This window comes from Copadichromis virginalis, linkage group LG23 (assembly GCF_057382275.1).
Source record: "Copadichromis virginalis isolate Kocher_CV1m ecotype Utaka linkage group LG23, C_Virginalis_male_GT1.1, whole genome shotgun sequence".
Taxonomy (NCBI): domain Eukaryota; kingdom Metazoa; phylum Chordata; class Actinopteri; order Cichliformes; family Cichlidae; genus Copadichromis; species Copadichromis virginalis.
In genome coordinates this window covers 13,257,563-13,277,405 of record NC_140639.1, presented here as the reverse complement: position 1 = coordinate 13,277,405, position 19,843 = coordinate 13,257,563, and the positions used below count along the sequence as shown (strand labels likewise).

Below are 19,843 nucleotides of genomic sequence, written 5' to 3'. Positions count from 1 at the left end.
CCTTGGAGCTCTCGGCTTCTTGGTGAATGTCAGTGTCATTTAATTTAAGTGGGGACTGCTTAACCCCCTGGTATTAGCACTAATCTACATGAGTGCACGTGTTACAAACATTGCTGTTCCCCAGAGATCAGTGAGTCAGTATTGACCATCATCACCACTAAAAAATAAAAATAAACACAGAGAAACATACATAACAACAAAGTAATTTAAACCAAAAAAGGATTTAATCTCACACCTGTTACCCTCTTTTTGTTTTTGGTTATAACTTTTTAAAGAGGTCATAAAAACATAAAAATAAGAGTTTTTTTCTCTAATTCATTCCAAAACATCCTGGAGAGCTTCTACACACGCCTGCAGTTGTAGTCTACTTCTTGTTCAAATCTTTAACGTGCTGCACACCAAAGAACATTTGCAGCGTCCCTGTAAGCCATAGCTTAGTTATTTTAAAAGCAAGCTGATGGTTCACAGAGAGAGCGCACTGATCCTGTTTAGTGTTTAAGGTCATTATCGGGATGTATTTTTAGGTGCCACTCTCAGACAGACAGTGAAGAGTGGCGTTCGGTAAACACATTAACACACGAGTCACTGTTTTGCTGATCTTTGATTTCAGGCCCGTATGACCCCATCACATTTCACTGATTCTTCTGTGTCCCAGTGTCCAGGCCCGCAGAGCCAGGCAGGAGAAGATGGCGAAAGTCTGCAGTGAAAACTCCTTTTCAGCGAGAAGGCGGCTGTCCGCCAATGACGATGAGCTCGGTGTTATTGAAAATGGGGAGAGCAGGTCTGATGTTAGCTTTGCTGGTGATTTTTGGGAGACTTTTGGATCCTTAACTGACTGAAATGAGACATCTTGACTTGTTTTATGAGGTCTTGTCAATATAATCATTCCCCTCCTGCTGTCTTCCAGAGTTCACTCTCTTTGTGGGGACAACTGTGACAGAGCACTGCGCTCAGAGTCCCACAGAGACTCATTTACAGGTGCCGGGGCAATGGCCAGGTAAATGCCAGCTGCAGTGCTTAAATTAGCCGGTATTTACCAAAGGTGGAAAGAAACGATTCTGAAGTTTCTCCTAAGCTATTCTGAAATGCAATATGCTGCTGATGAGCAAACCAATGGTTATCAGGTGGTGATAAGTTAGAAGTACTGCCTCAAACATACACATGCACCAGCCAGTCTGGCTTTTCGTTTATAGGCACATCTGCCCACACAAATGAATAGCTTCATGTTTGGGCACCAATTATTGCCGTCTCCAATTCGGTATTTGACCAAATGTCAACATTTTCTCTTCTGTTCCTGAGTTATGACTTTGAAATTAGCCAGAAATTAAAAAACATAAATAACTAAAAAAATAAATAAAAATTTAATGTTAATGCAAAGTTGATATATTTTGGATATAATGACTTCACCAAGTTAAAGACACTACTGTAAAGGGTTATTCCAAGAAAGACTTCTCAAATGATGCTCCTCAGAAACAGCTGATTTTGGTTTGTACAATAAGTTATATTTACTGACGAGATTATATTAGAATAATTGAAAACAAAACTGGCACTGAAACATATGAAAACTAAACATTTTCATCCAAAAGAAATATGACAAGACCAAACTTAGATTTGAAAACTAAATGAAACTAAACATAAAAGTTCACTTAATTACTGAAATTCATCATCTGACACTGAAAGAGCATGAACCACAGTTTGAAAAGTCTGAAGTGCTTGAGGCGAAGGAAACCGAGTTCTTTCCAATTCACCTCTCAGTCTGAGGGGTTTCTTCAGACGTTGCTCCACTCTACCATCATGTGAGTTGTTAGAGTCGCACAGGTGAAGGTGTGAATGGTGGTTTGATCACCTGGAAGGGGACCTCAGTACTAAGTTTGAAGTAGCTGATAGTTGGTGTTATAGACCACCACCTCTGGCCAGCTATGGCAGTTGGATGTAGGTGGCCTCCTTTACTCCTCTCTCAAGCCAGCTGTCTTCTCTGTGACATGTCTGATGTGTTGGCTTCCCCTCTAAGGTGAAGACCCAGCAGGAGGTTAAATACCCAGGACTCCCAGTCAGTTTTGAGTCCTGGAGAGGATGAAAGGTCTTCAGGAACTAAAAAGAACTCTGGCTGCCTTTTACTCAAGCACTTTAGACAACCATGGCCTGGATGAGTGAGAACCACTGACAGACAAACCAAGTGTCTAATGGTAGATGCTTTATTTTACGGATAGCCTCCAAGTAAAGGATCTGAATGTTTCTTCCACTGTGGGTATTTACCTTTGACATGACTGTTGATGGTTTCTAGCCTAGACTGGTGTCACTTTGTGCTGTTTTTACCTCCCGCTGACTCTCTAGACTGTCTTACTTCTTCTTCATGCTACGGAATTGGGCGTCTCACAGAGTGAAGCCTGAACAAGAGAGACACGACTCGTTCCTCGACCGCTTCAGAGGCCCAGAGCTCAAAGACACGTCCAGTCTACACAGCAGTGCTCAGTCTGCGGGGCATCACGACGCAGTCCGTAAGAGAAAGTAAGCGTGGTGTGGTGAGAGCTGCTGTGGTCAGTTTAAGAGTTTTGTCGAGTCATAGCAGTTATGGTTTCTAATGTTTGAATGATTTAACACAAAACTGGACAAACAGGACACTTTACTCAGGGCCCTGTTTCCAAAAAAGTTTCATATTGTGGCTAATGTTTAGTCGTTTAGCACACAGACTCTTTGCTTGGAGAGCCATGTTGCTGTAATAACGTCCACATTGTGGTTCAAGATTCCTGTGGAAATGTGCACAACTTTACCTGAAAACTGAAAGCATGTTGCTCGACCCGATACCTGTCGAGGTTGAGCCCGTGGTCTTGGAACGTCCAAAAAAGAATTTAAAATTTGTATTGATTAGATCACTGAACAGTTTTATAGGCCCAAAGAAGGCCAGAGTTTCTAAATGGATGTTCTTTTTTCTTTATAGAAAAGACAGCAATTTGTTTATTGAAAGATGTGTTCCTGAGCCCAAGCACGCATCTCATTTCAAATTATTTACAGTATAATTTAGCTTTTATTTTTTTTATGAACGGTTAAAACAATGCTTTAATATCTTAAACAAGAAAGTTAATGTCACAGCTAACAGTGGGGAAGCTAATAGCCAAAAGCTAGCTCCCCATTCCCTTTTACCCCATTCAAAGATCAGGGTGAAGATAGATCATAAACAATTTTTTTGAACACCCTCCCAACCAATAGGAATGTGTGTAACCTAAAAGAAAAGAGGGGTTTTGCCATAAAAATATCACATTTATATGATGAATGAGAAGCCTCGTGCAAAAAGAAAGTAAAAAGAAAAAAAATTGTCTTTCTTTCCAAAAGCCTTGCCAGTAAGTGGCCGCTGGCTACTTACAACATGAATAACTGCAACAACACAGACGAGTAAGTGTGTGTCAGAAAATAGAAAAGAGTTTCCTTTAGAAGTGGACATTATCGATATTTGTTGTAGCTACAATGGCACGTAGCATAGCTATGTTAGCACCAAACTCCTTGAACCATGTCTTCACATCCTCCGCTTCTCTATGCTGTGCCTCCCACCCCTTTACCCACCTCAGGGGTTTTGTTGGAAGTCATGATGTGGATTATTTTGATCCAACTTTGGGGAAGTTCACATAAGGAACTGTAAGGTCATAAAGTGTGCTTAAAATAACAGGGACTACCTGTAGTATGATGCCATCTGCTGGACAAACGTATGACCTGCACCATGAATCCAAATGAATTGTCGCTGTAGACTCCTTTCAAGGTAGCTTTCTAGTCTTCTAGCAGTCCTTCATAGACCACCTCCGTCCTTTTTCACCACTATAAAAACACTAAACTTGTAATCCGTAGCAAAAAAGAGGACAAAAAAGAGGAGATTAAAAAAGATGAGAAAAAGGAGGAGAAAAAAGATGAAGAGAAGAAGGGTGGGGACAAGAAGGAAGAGGAAAAGAAAGATGAGAAAAAAGACGAGAAGAAGGATGAGAAAAAAGACGAGAAGAAGGATGAGAAAAAAGACGAGAAGAAAGATGCTAAAAAGAAAGAAGAGCCACCGTAAGTACCCGTTAAATTCAGAGTCTGCGGCAGCTGGTAAATTTAACTACAGAAACCACATCTGTCACTTTTCATCTCTGTGCAACATTAAACACCTTCTGATGCTTTGCTGGTTTCAGGAAAGAAATCTGGATTATGGATCCCGCTACAGATCAGTACTACAGGTGGCTCTCCGTCATTGCAGGCCCCGTGTTTTATAACCTAATGATGGTCATAACGAGGTAGGCATCCTTCACATATTAATAATTATTCACTTAAAGGAGCATTGATTTATTTGTTCTCCTTGTATTTTAGGGCCTGCTTTAATGAACTCCAGGAGTCGTATATACATTTATGGCTAATCCTGGACTACACCACAGACCTCATCTACTACGCAGACACATTTGTCAGAGCAAGAACAGGTCAGATTCCTGACGGCATTTACAGAAAGGATGTTTTTGTACACCAATTAGGCTGTACTGTAGCACAAGATCTGGCTTCTAATTTGGTGTTTGTCCCTCAGGTTACCTGGAACAAGGCCTGCTGGTAAAAGATTCCAAAAAACTGAGAGATAAATACAGAACAACTTCTCAATTCAAATACGACATGATTGCAATGATACCCACTGATCTGCTGTTTCTGAAATATGGACTCCACAACCCGGAATTCAGATTAAACCGCCTTTGCAAACTGCCAAGGCTTTTTGAGTTTTTCGAGAGGACTGAAACCAGAACCAGCTTTCCAAACCTGTTCCGTATCAGCAATCTTGTGCTTTACATTCTTACTATCATCCATTGGAACGCTTGTTTATTCTTTGCCATTTCAAAAACCATCGGATTTGGGTCGGACACTTGGGTTTACCCCAATATCAGCCACCCAGAGCATGGCCGCTTGGCAAGAAAGTACATCTACTCCCTATACTGGTCCACGCTGACCCTCACCACTATTGGAGAGACCCCCGCACCTGTCAGGGATGTTGAATACCTCTTTGTTATTGCCGACTTCCTCACTGGTGTGCTGATTTTTGCCAGTATTGTCGGTAACGTTGGCGCTATGATCTCCAACATGAACGCCTCTCGCGCTGAGTTCCAGGCGAAGATTGACTCCATAAAGCAGTACATGCAGTTTCGAAAGGTCACCAAAGACCTGGAGGCCAGGGTCATCAAGTGGTTTGACTACCTGTGGACTGAGAAGAAAACCTGCGATGAAAAGGAAGTTTTAAAAACTCTCCCGGACAAGCTACAGGCTGAGATTGCCATCAATGTCCATTTGGATACGCTGAAGAAAGTGCGGATTTTTCAGGACTGCGAAGCCGGTTTGTTGATTGAACTGGTGCTCAAGCTGCAGCCACAAGTGTTTAGCCCTGGAGATTACATCTGTAAGAAAGGGGATATTGGCAGGGAGATGTACATCATCAAGGAAGGGAAGCTAGCGGTGGTGGCTGACGATGGAGTGACTCAGTTTGTAGTGCTGAGCGATGGCGCGTACTTTGGTGAAATCAGCATCTTGGGTATCAAGGGCAGTAAAGCGGGCAACAGAAGAACGGCCAACATCAGAAGTGTGGGTTACTCTGACCTCTTTGCCCTTTCTAAGGACGACTTGATGGAAGCCCTCACCGAGTATCCAGATGCCAAGAAGGCTCTAGAAGAGAAGGGGAAAGCCATCCTGATGAAGGACAACCTGATCGACGAGGCGGTCGCCAATGCCGGCGCCGACCCCAAGGACATAGAGGAGAAGATTGTTAAACTGCAGAGCAATCTGGACACCATGCAGACCAAGTTCGCCCAGCTGATGGCGGAGTTCACGTTCAACTCGACAAGAATGAAGCAAAGAGTGTCAGCGATGGAGGACAAAGTGAAATCCATAAAACCAGAGGATCTGTCTGAGGTGGTGGCCGACAAAGACAAAAAGGTCCAGTAACGCAAGAGACACTCGAGAACTTTACAGCACACGAGGGAGTGTCACTTTTTAAAGGCCCACATTCATATCCATTTATACAGCATGTTTATTATCAGTATAATGTGTCAAACTGTGTACAGCAAATGTATATTTCTGTGTGTATGCTACGACTGACAGCCAATTTCTTATTTTTCATATATAAAACTACTAAGCGTGTTGGAAAAAAAAAGGATTTTCATAATAGTAGAACCATTTTTGTCCCAGAAAATCTTTTTCTTCCATATTGATCTATTTGTGAAGTAAAAATGCAGCTGACACATCCATTTTACACTGCTTAAAAATGTACAAAGTGAAATGTCAGTGCTGTTGATAAGTTACTGTCGGCTATTGGCTGTAAATCTAATATGTGAATAAACATTAAAGTGTTCATATAACATTCACTTTATACTGGTACATTGTCATGTTGTGGGTGAATGAACACGGGGAACTCACAGTTTTTTGTTTGTTTTTTTTCAGCCAAGCTATGTGATTAAAGGCACATAAATGTCATGCTTTTCCTGTTCTAAAGTTTTGTCAGTAGCACAAATTTTGTGTTTTGGAAACTTTCTTTTTTACCATGTTTCTATGACATAATGAAGAAACAAGCATTTCACAAGTTTCAAGTTTAAGTTGGAAATAAATCAGCCTTGATCTCCGTAATTTCCTCAGTTCTATAAGACATCCTGAATATCTGCTTCCAAATCATGGCTGATAATGATCCTTTCCTGGATGGACCACACTAAAAATATTCTCAAAGATCAGCTTCATCGCTGATCAACCCTTAAAAAGTGGGTGGATGATGGATGCAGAAGCTGATAACCAGCATGTCATAGAGAACTGCATGAGTTATGAATCTTTCCATGAATGTGGTTGCCAATAAAATCTCTGAAATTTTGATCACTCTTTACAGAAACATGAAAAAAAGAGAAGTTTGACAAAGAATATTTGTTTAACGTTTCCCCTCAGAGCTGAATTGCCCTTTAAAAGTCTTACATCTACTTTGACTACTCAAGTGCAGCAGAAAAGCAACTCAAAGGTCAAGTGATGACACATCATCTCTTATTTAACTGCTCAGTTCTTCTATTTCTCATAGATACACATACATGTGATCTTGCATCACTCTCGACTGAACCATTATCACCATGTTTTGTGAAAAGTCTGATTTTAGCTTCATCAGCAATGAAGGAAAACCAGCTCCTCTTTAAGCGAGTACCCCGTTGTGTTCATCAGCTATGTGCTAACTTATTCTGCTGCGTGTTGTCGAGCTGCTAAAATCTGATGGCAGTTATTGAAAGGAGAGGTGATATGCTGTGGCGACCTCTAGAGAGGTTTGAAACCAAATTTTCCAAAAGTAAGAACAAAGAAATGAATCTGTGACTGTGAGACAAGCCGCAGTCATGATCAGGTATTTATTTGAAAAACAGAGTTTCAGCTTAAAGTCTTCCAGTGAGTGTTAATGTTGTTGTTTTTTAATTCACCTTTATTTAATTTGCATAACAGAAGCTTTACAAAAGAGTTTCACGTTATCTGCACGTTCTGTGTTTTTACCTGAGACATTTGGCAAAATAAAACATGGTGTGACTCTTTTTCTTGTGTAGGCCTTGCACATTTGGCACCTCATGACTGTGCAATCAGTAAGATTAGCAAACAAACCAAAAGAAAGAGGAAGTGAAAGTCTGAACCCACCAGTCAGGAAGCATACTCTGAAACCAAACTGTCAGGTCACAACACAAAACTGTTAGATCGTAACCAGATATAATCACATCTGGATATAACATTTTTTTTATTTTTTATTTCTGGGTAAAGAAAATGTTTAAATATAAGCTTCTCTATGAGGTTGTTTTGACTTCAATAGCAGGAATTAAAAAAGGCTTCAGTTCAGCATATAGTAAATGACAATCATACCCAAAGAGCACCGTTATGCCCAGAGTGTGTGCACCGAATGCTGCTACATTACGACAACTGCAGAAAACACACAAAACAAGTCAAACTAAATGCAAAAAATATCCTGAATGTGCTCTGTGTAAGTGCACTTTCACAATACAGTTTGATGTTGGCTCAGAAACGAAACGCGTGAAAAAATGTAAATATTTAAGCGCCTTTCAACTCTGGGAAATCTACAGACTGTAAGTAAAAGATGGACACAACCGCAGCTAAACTAAAGTAAAAGTAGGTGTGACAAAAACATTTCAGTTACTGTGGTAAACATTGAAACTAGAATTTAAAAAATACAATATTTGTTCTTAAAAAAACAAAAATAAAATAAAACCTTTTTTATTTTTAGTCTTGAGGAGCGTGAGGAGATACTGCTGCATGTGCTTGGTGAGGCTGGGACGTCCATGTGTTTTAATGCCTAATGTGAACTTCTTAAATCTGCACCCGAAAAACAGTCCTACAGACTAAAACGGATAAACGGATAAAAAATGAAACTAAAAACATGCAATAAAAACTAAACTGAGACGAGCAAACCCAGTCTGGAAACCACACTGATTAAAAAACAAAACATCAAAGTGAAATACAAATAAAAATCCATTAAAAATACAAATTGGTAGTAATGCTGAACCACGCTAATGACATCGACTGGTTCATGAGCTCCCGCTGTGAAGCCTCAAACTGAGTGTCACACCATAACTGTTACATCTCCTGACATTTAGGTTTCAAAATCCAGTTTCTTTCTTTAGTTAGCTAGCTAGTTTTATGTCTAAAGATGTTCTAGTACTGATTTGTACAGATTTATATTTTTTAGGTTTTAAGGAGCACTGGTTTAAACTCTTAAACTGGTGAGGGAGCCCTGTTTTCTTTGGAGTAAAAAGAGCTCAAGCAACAATGACAGATGAGCACAGCTGTGCACGCACTATATTACTCTGGCTGAAGTGTTGAAATGATGTGTACCGAATTTATAATTATTCATAGTAAAGGTTGTGCAAAGGATGGGAAACAGGAAAATGGGAGGCCTCGGAGGCCAATATCTCGTCAGTCACAGTAACGCACAGCCTCCTTCTTAGCTTTAACAGGGGTTACTTGAAAATACTGACTCAGACCGTTAACTCATCGCGTGCACAGACGTCACCGGTGACGGGAGGTTTACAGATGTTTCCTGTGGACGTTCAGCCACCCTATTCCTTGTTCACTACACTGACGACCTCTGACAGCTGTTGTGCTTGTTCTTTTCATCACACTTGATAAAAAAAAGCTTACATTGTATTTCATTTAGCCTTATTAAATTACATTTAGCTCTTAATTACAACAATTGACTTTTTACTTATTTCATATTCGCTGCGTTTCGGTTATATTTTCTTTCTCTGCACTGATCTGTGAACTTTTTACATATATTTTTCCATTGTTCCACCTTTTGAGATAATGACATCTCATTCCACCAGTGGAGTCTCCCCCTGCTGGTCATCAGAAAGAATGCAAGTTTAAGGCACTTGAGCTTCACTTCACCAGGAAATGGCGTCCATCTTTTAAATACAGTCTGTTGGGAAATCTAATGCATATGAAGTGTGAAAGGCCAGCAGTGGACTGCAGTAGTTTGGTTAGGCACAGGGTTATTACAGTATTTTTCTCCACTGCATTTCCCTATCCACTTTCTTAATACTCCCTTTTTTGGCTCTGATAACTTTGCGGCTTCGTCACAGCATCCCAAACCCTTTGGCATAAGTGATGGCCTTGAGAAGTCTCTCTCTCAGCTTTTCCTTGGAGGAGTACTCAGGGAGCAGCAGTGCATTAAAGCAGGTGTGGGAGGTTGGTAGCCTGCAAGAAAAATGGCAGAAGTGGGGAAATCTGAAATCAGCATCCACAGAGAGCTTTGAGTTACGGATCGTTTTTTTAAGATATGCTGAGCGTTTCTTAAATCTGGCCAGAGCAGCACCTGTCTGTGTCAGAGCCGTTCTTCGCAATGATCATTTTTAATTTGCCGAGCCCGCCAACAGGCGCCCTGTCTGAGCCCGTCGTGAACTGAAGAAATAATTTTTTTTGGTCTTCCCCAAATGAGTGGACGACTTCCCAGAAATCTCTGCACGTGGATAATTGAATAAAAACATTAAACTGATGAGAAAATGTGCATAAAGTTCAAGTACTTCCAAACATGTTTAGACTTTATCAGACTCACTTGATAACCTGACTGTCTTTGCTGTAGCCGCCGTCATATTCCGTCGTCTTTTCGAGCGCTTCAAAGTCCAGTTTCTGTGTAATGATCGGAGACTGTCATCAATGCAGCACCGAACACAATTAAGATATAAAAAATATAAATGGGGATGCGCTCTCTCACCCTGCTTCCACAGATAAGCAGCTCTACTTCTTCTGGTCTAAACAAATATTTCAGCGGGGACTCATTTGTGACCATTAGGAAGCCTTTTTTGAAGGCTTTGAATTGTCTCTCCACACTCTTGTTCAGGATGTAATCAGCATACAGAGCCACAAACTCCTAAAAAAGGAAGGAAGTTAAATATATCTGAAGCAGTTTTTCATCATTAACTTTTTATAATCTGTATTTTTAGAGAGCAGACTCTACAGATTGCTCTGTCAAAGAATGCCGGCCGTATTGCATAACATACTACTTCGTCTTCATCGTGTGTTCCTGTTTCTGTACTTGTGAAATATACATTTCAGTCAAAAGAGGAACAGCAGAAGTGTCAGTTAGGGCTTCCTTATTTGTGTAGCGACACATTTGGTCTAGAATCAGACTTCCATCTTAACATATTATATAGCCACAGAAATGTCTAATTTTTAGGTAAGCTTAAATAAAAATGATGCATGGTTTTAAAGGAACCGGAGATAAATTAAAAGAAGAGACCAAAAATCAGAACAAGATAATAAACCAGTGCCTCCCCTCTGACTGCCTCAGAATTAGGGCTGTGCGATATGACCAAAATCTCATATCCCGATATAAGAATTCTATCGTCCGATAACGATATAAATCACAAAAATGTGTCATTTTCTGTAAATTCTGTGAATCTCGTGCAGCTCGACTTGAGGGAAGTGTTTCCAGCTGCGCGTCATGTAGCTGGAGTCGAGTGTTTTAACCGATGTATGAAACTATACATTTTTAGACATAAGTTGTAAAGGCCGCCGCTTTCTTTGTGAGTATTTATTACACGGCGTGCTGCGGGGAAAAGCCTGTTCTAACGTTTGAGTCTAAGGTTTATTTTTTAGCACCTGACGGCTCTTTTTTACTTCTCATCCGTAAACAATCTGCTCTTTCACGTGATTCAGTTTTTTTGAAAAGTCTGAACAGGATCTTGAGCTTTATTGTGAAAGGTTTATGTGGAACATAAACAAGCGGACACGCGATGCTGTTACCGTCTTGTTGCTAACCACAACGCATAAAAACAGGCGCTTGTCCGTCTGTAGTGTGGTTATATTAAATATAAGAGAAAGAGAGAACTTTAAAAAATTAATATAGCCACTACAAAAAATATTGCCGTAAACGGTTTATTTTGCGACACCACGAAACAAACGATAGCGTAAAATGAAACAATGTTTTTATATCGTCGTCTGATATATATCGTTATATCGAACAGCCCTACTCAGAATCAGCTGATTTTCTTCTATAATAACTTTACTTATTACATAAATGTTAATAGAATATCTAATGAAGCAATGCACAATGGCTGTGAGGCTGGTCACTGACCTCCTGCTAACCCTGGTCACCAGGGAAAAGTGTGTATTCCTTGACTGGCTGGCAAGTGGTTACTGGAGTTGCTGAAATCCTTGTGATTGTTTTGATCGCTGGCAGGTTTGTCCATAAAATACTGGTTTGTCTGAAAATTCACCTACTCGCCAAGCGGTAGTGAAAAGTTCGACACAGACGTTCATAACTTTTTGGGGTGTAAGGTGCAATATTTTCCATTTTAAATGAACTCAGAAGTCATATATTTTTAATCCAGTGGATTACGGTATACCACTCAAAACACAAAATCTATTTGTTTGCACTAAAAGTTCTCCTACACGATCCAGAGTTTAACACCCATATTTGGGACACAGATACATCTTAGGCCATATATTATGACTATCGTATATTATGATGTCATCATATTGCCTAGCAATCACCTACCAATGGACCAAATGACTCATCCGTGGCCAATAATACACCAATGAAATCATAATTATATACACAAAACTCTCTCATTATTCATGATAGAGGACATCCCCACCACGTTGACTAGCAACCCCCTAACAACAGACTAAAATCACAGACCAAACAACACAGTAGCATGGGGATTTATTAGTAAACCAAAAAAGGACATATAAGGTGAATTAAGGAGCTGTAGCTGTAACACGGTCCAGCTCACACCTCACCTGTCGGTTCTCCTTAGTAACGGGAATCTGGTCTCCTTGCTCCTTTAAGTCGTGTATTACTGGGTTTCCAAAGAGGTCAGTGTGTGATATCTGGAAGGTCATCATCATGTCTTCTTCCACATTTCCCATATATTCAAGTACTCCCTTCAGACTTTGATAGAGAACCTGGAGCACAAAAAAAAGACAAGACTTTCTTTGCACAGGTGCCACTGATTTGATTACAGGGATGTATAACATTTTAAAACTACTGTGAATTGTAGTGATTCACTGTGAATGAGCTTTAGAGGAAGTTACTATACTGGATGTGAGTCTGACAGGTCCAAGTAGGTCCCTTTCTTTCCCATGAGCTTCCTGTAGACAACCATTGGAAAGTGGACGTCCAGGATGCAGTTGTTGTAAATCGCGAGACCGAGGACGATTCCAATAAGAGTGTACTGCGCTTCAGTCTCCAGAGAAGATGAATTAAACCAGAAAAGTTTGGTGTCGTTCTCGTAGGTGAACATTCCTGTTCGGAACATCAGGCACACAGGAAAATGGACATGGAAAAATTAAATGCATGAAGCAGCTCTGCGTAAATGACAGTTCAGAGTAATCCTTATTAATCTTAAATACTTAAATGTTTTATAGGTCAGTTTTCTTTTGATTGGCTGCCCCTTGTAAACTGAAGGTCTGAACAGCAGGTGGGTGGGGTTACTGTGCCTGGGCTTGAAGAAAAATCCTCTGAAAGTTGTACAGGGATTAGACTGGAGATGTCCAAAGAAACCTTTGAAAGATCTTTAGAAAGCCCGGAGAAGTGTTGCTCTTTAAAGACCACTTTAAACGATCTAGCTCCTTGGATTCAAGACTTTTGAACTGCACGGCATTATTTTATTAAGTTTCTAGTTCTCATGCTAAGATGATCGTATCCTGACTTCAGCTTGCTGCATAATTAATAAAACATGACACTCATCTCAATCCCCCTGTTCGCCTGTCAAATAAATGTGTTCTTTTGTTCGGATACAAAACAACATTTACATAATGTCCACAGTCCACTTGGGCTTAAAATTCTCACCTATGTCAGGATTGAAGATTTCTTCAAGAACCAACTGAAAGAACTCCTTTGAAACGCCTCCCTCATCTACACCTTGCTCACCCTCAAACTCAACATAGAGCTGTTTCTTCAAGTCGGACGGGTTCTCCATGGAGATCATCTCCAGCTGCAACACAGAGGAGGTTTCACTTTTCAAACTGAACAACACTGATTTCGACATCCTCCAATTACCCTAAGGCAGCGCAACTCACTCTGACGAGAGCGTCGTCGATGATGTGGTCTCTGCGCACTTTGAGCTTGAGGTAGGGGTTGGGCTGCTGCCCCTGGACCATGCTGAAAAGAGCCGTGAGGCGTCGCTCGCTGTACATTCGGATCCTGTTGTCGTAGTACAGCCCTTGGTTCTTGGTGATGACACTGAGGATGAAAGGGCAAGTCTGGAAAGAAAACTTTGTTTCTGCATTGACCTTGAAGAAAGTGAAGTCCTTGTCCATCTCGATGACATCGTTAAGCGATTCGTTAATAAAATCCTCGAAGGGGATGAGAGGCTTTATGCTGTCCATCGGTCGGACGCCCAGTTCTTTCTCCAGGGGATTTATGCGGGGGCCTTTCTTATAGAGCCTTTCCTCGCCAAGCAGCTCGTGCAGCGTCAGCTCGTCTGAGTCAGAGTCTTCCTCGTCCTCCTCGTTGTGCTCTACGTCCACGTCACCTCCCAGAATGCTTGCAAAGAAGACGACCTGTAAACACTGCGTCGCAGCCACCACAGTCTCGTCGTCGTTTACCAGATTTTCGCCGTCGTATTCGTTGCTAACAACTGTAAACGTAATGAGCTGCTGGAAGGTCTCCATCATACGGCGGATGTGCGGGAGATCGTACTTTGACCAGAGCTTCGTCAGCCTGGCAAGCGCGGTCACTGGAAGTTTGCTCATTGCTTTGCAGAACTGTGGTAACGCCACTTCGAGGTACTCTGGGCTGTGAAGGTTACTATTCTCCATGACGATAATGAAGATGTTCAGGTAATCTGGGTTTGTTTCGTATACGTCAAGATATTCCAGGTCAAGTTCAACATTTGGAGTGAGGTAAATGAGAGCATTCACCAGGGCCACCTGCAGCTGGTCGATAGACAGAAGTCTGTCGTAGACTCTCCTCACAGCGCCAATGTCCACTGTAACCTCACAGGCATCAAACACTTCATTCAAAGCCTCACCTGGCAAAGAGGCTGCAGAAGAAGCACCTGTCTTCTCTGAGCTTCTCTCACTCTGTTTCTCATCTTTCTTCATATCTGCCGGTTTACAAGACTCAAGGTTGTCGGTAGAATTGGATTCATCTTTCCTGAAACTCTTCATCAGGGCTTCTGCATTGGAGAAGACCCTGCCGATGACTCGGACGAGAGCAGAATAATCCCCTTCTTCTTCACAGAAACCCAAGATCGTACAGACTGTGTTCTCTGTGAGGTGATGAACCTCTGCAACAGAACAAACTAATTTAGGGACTGGTTCAAAGTTAGCATCTGCAAGAGTCCAGAGCTAGCCATACAGTACCTGAGAAGTCCTCCTTGGTGAAACCAGGGTCTTTATCGCTCATCTCACTGCCCTCCCGAGTTCTTCCGTCAGCACTGGCCGTGATGGAGGGGTGATAATCACAGAGTTTGGCATTAATCTTAAACAGCTCGAGCGCTTTGGCAGCTGCTGAATTGTTATCCAAAGGTTGAAAATCACAACATGATGCGCAAAACTCATTCGTGCAGTTGCCATTTCCACAGCCTTCAGTTAACTGCCGAAAGTAGCGCTCAATTAGAAGCTTTGCAGTCGCTCTGTTCCTGCGTAGGACATTCAGACAGAAGTCAGACTGATGGTAACAAAACCTTCTAGGGTTAAAAAACAACAACAACTAAAACACAAACAATGAACTTTGGTTCTGTATAAACTGAGTTACAGGCCCTTCAAGTAAATAGGAGTGGGTGAAACTTTGGCAGGTATTAGTGATTTTTTTCCAACACTTTTGAGAGTTCATAAAGTACAGGAGATAACCACGTCAAGTATTCAGAGCAGAAAACTCATTTTAGCTCTGTTTCTTATTGTTTAGACTGATTGCTCTGAAGCATCAGTATGATTTGCTCTTTCATAGTCTGAATAAACTGCAGCACTTTTATGTCTGTGATGTCGAGGAACAGAAATGAGAACAGATTCGTTTTCTGATCAATTCCTATCTCATTTACTGGAGAAGACTTTGAAAAGTAATTGATATTATCATCACTTTCTAGGGTTAGAAAAATAAAAATTAACTTTTTTTCCTGTACAAACTATATTAACCACAAGCTGTATATAAAAGATGGACACAGACAACATGGGGTCACACATCCTGTTGCGAAGCCATAGGCTGAGTGCCTTCCACATGATGGATCTAAAAATGAGGGACACTGGTGGCTCACAGGCAAATGACTTATCCATGGCATAGTAAATCATACCCTGCTTTGCTCTGCTTTTTCAATCTAATGGGACAATAATTTAGAAAAAGAGCATCATGTTTTATTCAAGATGACTTAAACTAGTGACTGAACCCAAAAACTTTTCAGGAAAGTGTTTACTGAGCTCGGTTCAGTGAGCAGTGAGCTCATTTTCTCATAGAAGTCACTGCCTCCTACTAGACATTAAAAAGATGTCAGGTTTAAGGCACTAAGTGTTGTTTATACTTTTCAGATCTGCAAACCATGTTCATCTTTTAGATCCAGTTTATGTATTTAACAGTCAATTTATACATGTTCTTGCTGTGAGAGGCTAAAATATTATCATCTATGAACAGTAAAGAGGGAGTGCAACTGTGACCAAAAACATCAGTCTAATGAATCATATTAGCTTAGCTTGTGCCAGCTGAGGTCCAGATTATAGTCGGTCTTACATTCGGCTGGATTCAGATTCCCCTCTGCAGGCCCGGTGAACAATGCTCTGAAAGTAGAGTTTAAAAGCACTGTAAGATCTTATTTGCAGGTAAAAGCCTTTAAATAAAAGCTTAAAGTCTTAACAACTTAAAGCAACAACAAAAAATAAATAAATACCATAGTTATTTATTATTATTTCTGCTCCTTTTATGGTTTTAACTCATGGTTTTATTTGTTTTAATTTGTCATTATCAATATAATGTGCTGGAGCCTCTACTCTACTCCACTGTTGTGTTTCTAGCTGGAATAAAATCTTTTATATAAATAAAGTTTTTCTCTTTTGAAGCACCACAATCTAAGGCAAGATCTACAGATCTAAGGCAATTGATAATGCACAAGTTAGCAGGTTTATCAAGCTCAAATAAAGGCTTCATCATCATTATCATTAGCGCCCATCCATTTAGCCCAGCCATCAATGTTCAGTCTTACAGCTGCAACCCTGGTGATGTAAATGATTTTGAAAGTATTCTATTCTATTATTCTATATTAAAGGTGCAGTGTGTAAAATCTCACCACTCGATGTCAGAGTTTTGCAGTTTTTCTGAGCATGGCATGATCTGACCATGGTATGAACTCGCTGGGAAAATTGTGGCATTGTGTTAACACACGCCTAAATGCATCAGAGCAGCAAACTGCCAAACATGGTGCTCACGTTTACTGATCATCAATTAATCAGTGCATTTGATTAGCAACTCTTGGCTTCTACTGCTCCTCTTAATTCATATGGAAACAGGCCAACAGAGCCCCGTGAAAACTTTCTTTTTCACATGACCATACTTCTAAGAGTATAAGATTCTTTCCTTTGTATATGAATATAAATATAATGTATACTCTTCTTCTTCTTCCTTCGGTTGGACCTTTAAAAAGTCACCACAGCTATACACAACAGCAGGTGTCACTAAACCTTCTTTTTCACTTCTGCTTCTATTCTTTTGCCACAAATCACCTCTGAAACCTTGGGTGGTTGACCCCAGTTATTAAAACTCATCTACCTTCTAAATCTCTACTCCTTTCCACCTGTCTCCCTCTCATTCACATACATATTCTTATTTCAGCTGGCTTTTTTCCCTCTTCTCTCGTGAGCATACCTCCACCTGCTCCCTACGCTTACCATGGATCACAATGTCATCTGCAAACATCACAGTCCACAGAGATGCCTGCTTGTATCATCTGTCAGCCTGTCCATCAAGGACAAGGTGCCTTGAACTAAAAACATTCAAATATAACAGAAACTATTTTTTTGTACAAGTGGCTGGTTGATGAAATTTCTTCTTCCTGCAGCTTTTTCATTCACCTTCATGTAAGTGTGGATGTTGCTATACACATATAGATATATTTGTATACACACATATCTATATATACACATGTATATATAGATTTATGTGTGTATACATATATATACACACATATATATGTGTATACATATATGTGTGTGTGTGTGTATATATTTGTGTATATACATATATGTGTGTATATACACATATACATACATACACATACACACACGTATATACATACATACATCTATATCTAAATATATCTATATCTAAATATATATACATACATACACTATTGATCTACTTATAAACTTGTCTATTTTACTCAATTAATTTAATATATTTAAGCTCTGTAATGTCTAATGTTTTGGTTGCTGTATGACAGGAAGTATACAACTTATAAATATATAAATAACATTGCACAACATAAAAATATAAATAATATTTTCTAAATTATCAGCGTTACTGGTAATTAGGCTGTGACTCTGCTTTCAAACAGCTGTCAGCGTTTCAGTTTAACAGACTCTAAATCGCTTCGTTTCAGAGTAAAAAACGTGCAGTGAGCGGTGAATCGAGTGTCGTGTCGTGTCCTGTCTCAGCACCGACCTGTGATTTGAAGTCCTGTCTGTCAGTGACAGTGCAAAAAAAAAATCTCTTCAGTCACTCGGACCGCGGTCACACCCACGTCACAAAATAATACACTTTACAGGGATATTAATGCTTGTTAATAAGGCCGATAGAAGCTGACAACACGCAGAGCTCCAAATGATTTTAGTTTGTTGAGTCACAGCGAATTTATTTCCTCTAACAGCCTGTAAACAACGGCGCCATATACGCTCTTCTTCTCCGCCTGGTTTCCTCCACACAGCGCAGGCGCAATGCTGCCCCCTACTGTTCACCGTGCTGCTAAACTCTTTAATTTAACTGGCTGCAGCTACAGCCACATCATCCAGGATCAGCAAGCAGAGTGAAAACAGCAGAAACAAGTTTCCTGTGGGTAAAAGATTCACTAATTCAATAATTTAATATGTAAAGAATATTCCTCAGTCATTAAGGATAATCATAAAAACACAATAATAATAATAATAATAATAATAATAATAATAATAATATAATAGTGATGATACTACTACTACTTTTAATAATAATGATGATATTACCACTACTACTACTACTACTACTAATAATAATAATACAATGTTCTCTCCCCTTCTTTTTCTTCTTCCTTAACATTCACGTATCTGATATCAGTGTCTGTTTGATGAAGAACATTCAAGGAAGATCACCATATATAAGAAAAGATGTCAAGATTTAAAATTTACTGGGGAAAAAAAAGGAAAATTAGGTGTGGACTGGTCCTCCACAATGGGTCACTTTAGTCAGAAAATTCTGGTAAATAATCAGAAGTTGTCTGCTTGTGAGGTAAAATATGACATTTCTCATGGATTTGAATGGGTTGAATTCAAATATGACAGTTAAAATTGGTGATTAACTACAGTTTCCATGATATTTACTTAAGGCTGCTTAATATGATGATATTTCGCCTTTCTGTGCAAGGTCCTGTGTCTCACTACAGCTGAGGTGAGGAAAACTCTACGCAGAGTCAACCCACGTAAAACTGCTGGACCAGACAACATCCCAGGCAGAGTGCTCAGAGAATGTGCTGATCAGCTGGCAGATGTTCTCACCGACATCTTCAACATCTCTCTGAGCAGTGCCGTCGTTCCCACGTGCTTCAAGGCCACCACCATCGTCCCCGTGCCCAAGAAGTCTTCTGTGTCCTGTCTCAACGACTACCGTCCTGTTGCACTTACACCCACCATCACGAAGTGCTTCGAGCGGCTCGTCATGAGACACATCAAGACCCTGCTGCCCCCCTCACTGGACCCACTGCAATTTGCATACCGCCATAACCGCTCAACGGACGACGCCATCTCCACTGCACTCCATCTTGCCCTGACACACTTGGACAAGAAGGACTCACACATCCGAATGCTGTACATAGATTTCAGCTCAGCATTTAACACGATCATCCCCCAACAACTGATCGGAAAGCTGAGCCTGTTGGGCCTGAACACCTCCCTCTGCAACTGGATCCTGGACTTTCTGACCGGAAGGCCTCAGTCAGTACGGATCGGGAACTGCACCTCCAGCACCACCACATTGAGCACTGGGGCCCCACAAGGCTGTGTGCTCAGTCCTCTGCTGTTCACACTGCTGACTCATGACTGTGTAGCAACACACAGTTCAAATCACATCATTAATTTCGCTGATGACACGACCGTGGTGGGTCTCATTAGCAAGAACGACGAGTCGGCGTACAGGGAGGAAGTGCAGAGACTAACG

At 40.6% G+C, this 19,843-nt stretch overlaps 2 protein-coding genes across 4 annotated transcripts; one reads left to right on the top strand and one right to left on the bottom strand.

Moving 5' to 3' along the window:
- The first annotated feature begins 741 nt into the window (after positions 1-741).
- cnga3a (cyclic nucleotide gated channel subunit alpha 3a) lies at positions 742-6,334 on the top strand. Its single transcript, XM_085447507.1, has 8 exons — positions 742-788; positions 908-997; positions 2,335-2,508; positions 3,331-3,390; positions 3,838-4,038; positions 4,158-4,259; positions 4,333-4,439; positions 4,541-6,334. The coding sequence occupies exons 1-8, from the start codon at positions 742-744 to the stop codon at positions 5,935-5,937; spliced, it is 2,178 nt and encodes a 725-aa protein (XP_085303633.1). The 3' UTR covers positions 5,938-6,334.
- Positions 6,335-7,345: 1,011 nt separating this feature from the next.
- On the bottom strand, positions 7,346-18,373 carry ube3a (ubiquitin protein ligase E3A). Of its 3 annotated transcripts, none has more exons than XM_085448230.1 (11): positions 18,104-18,373; positions 16,181-16,227; positions 14,824-15,101; positions 13,537-14,747; positions 13,307-13,451; positions 12,555-12,760; positions 12,256-12,420; positions 10,226-10,381; positions 10,067-10,140; positions 9,827-9,970; positions 7,346-9,708 (listed from the first exon to the last, which is right to left on the bottom strand). In XM_085448230.1, coding segments are annotated over exons 2-11 (2,502 nt in total). In that variant the 5' UTR covers positions 16,183-16,227; positions 18,104-18,373; the 3' UTR covers positions 7,346-9,587. The 3 variants fall into 3 exon arrangements, with proteins under 3 accessions (XP_085304356.1, XP_085304357.1, XP_085304358.1); XM_085448231.1 differs by having other exon boundaries at positions 14,824-14,897; XM_085448232.1 differs by lacking the exons at positions 7,346-9,708; positions 9,827-9,970; positions 10,067-10,140 and adding an exon at positions 11,588-11,729 and having other exon boundaries at positions 10,323-10,381.
- Between the last annotated feature and the right edge of the window lie 1,470 nt (positions 18,374-19,843).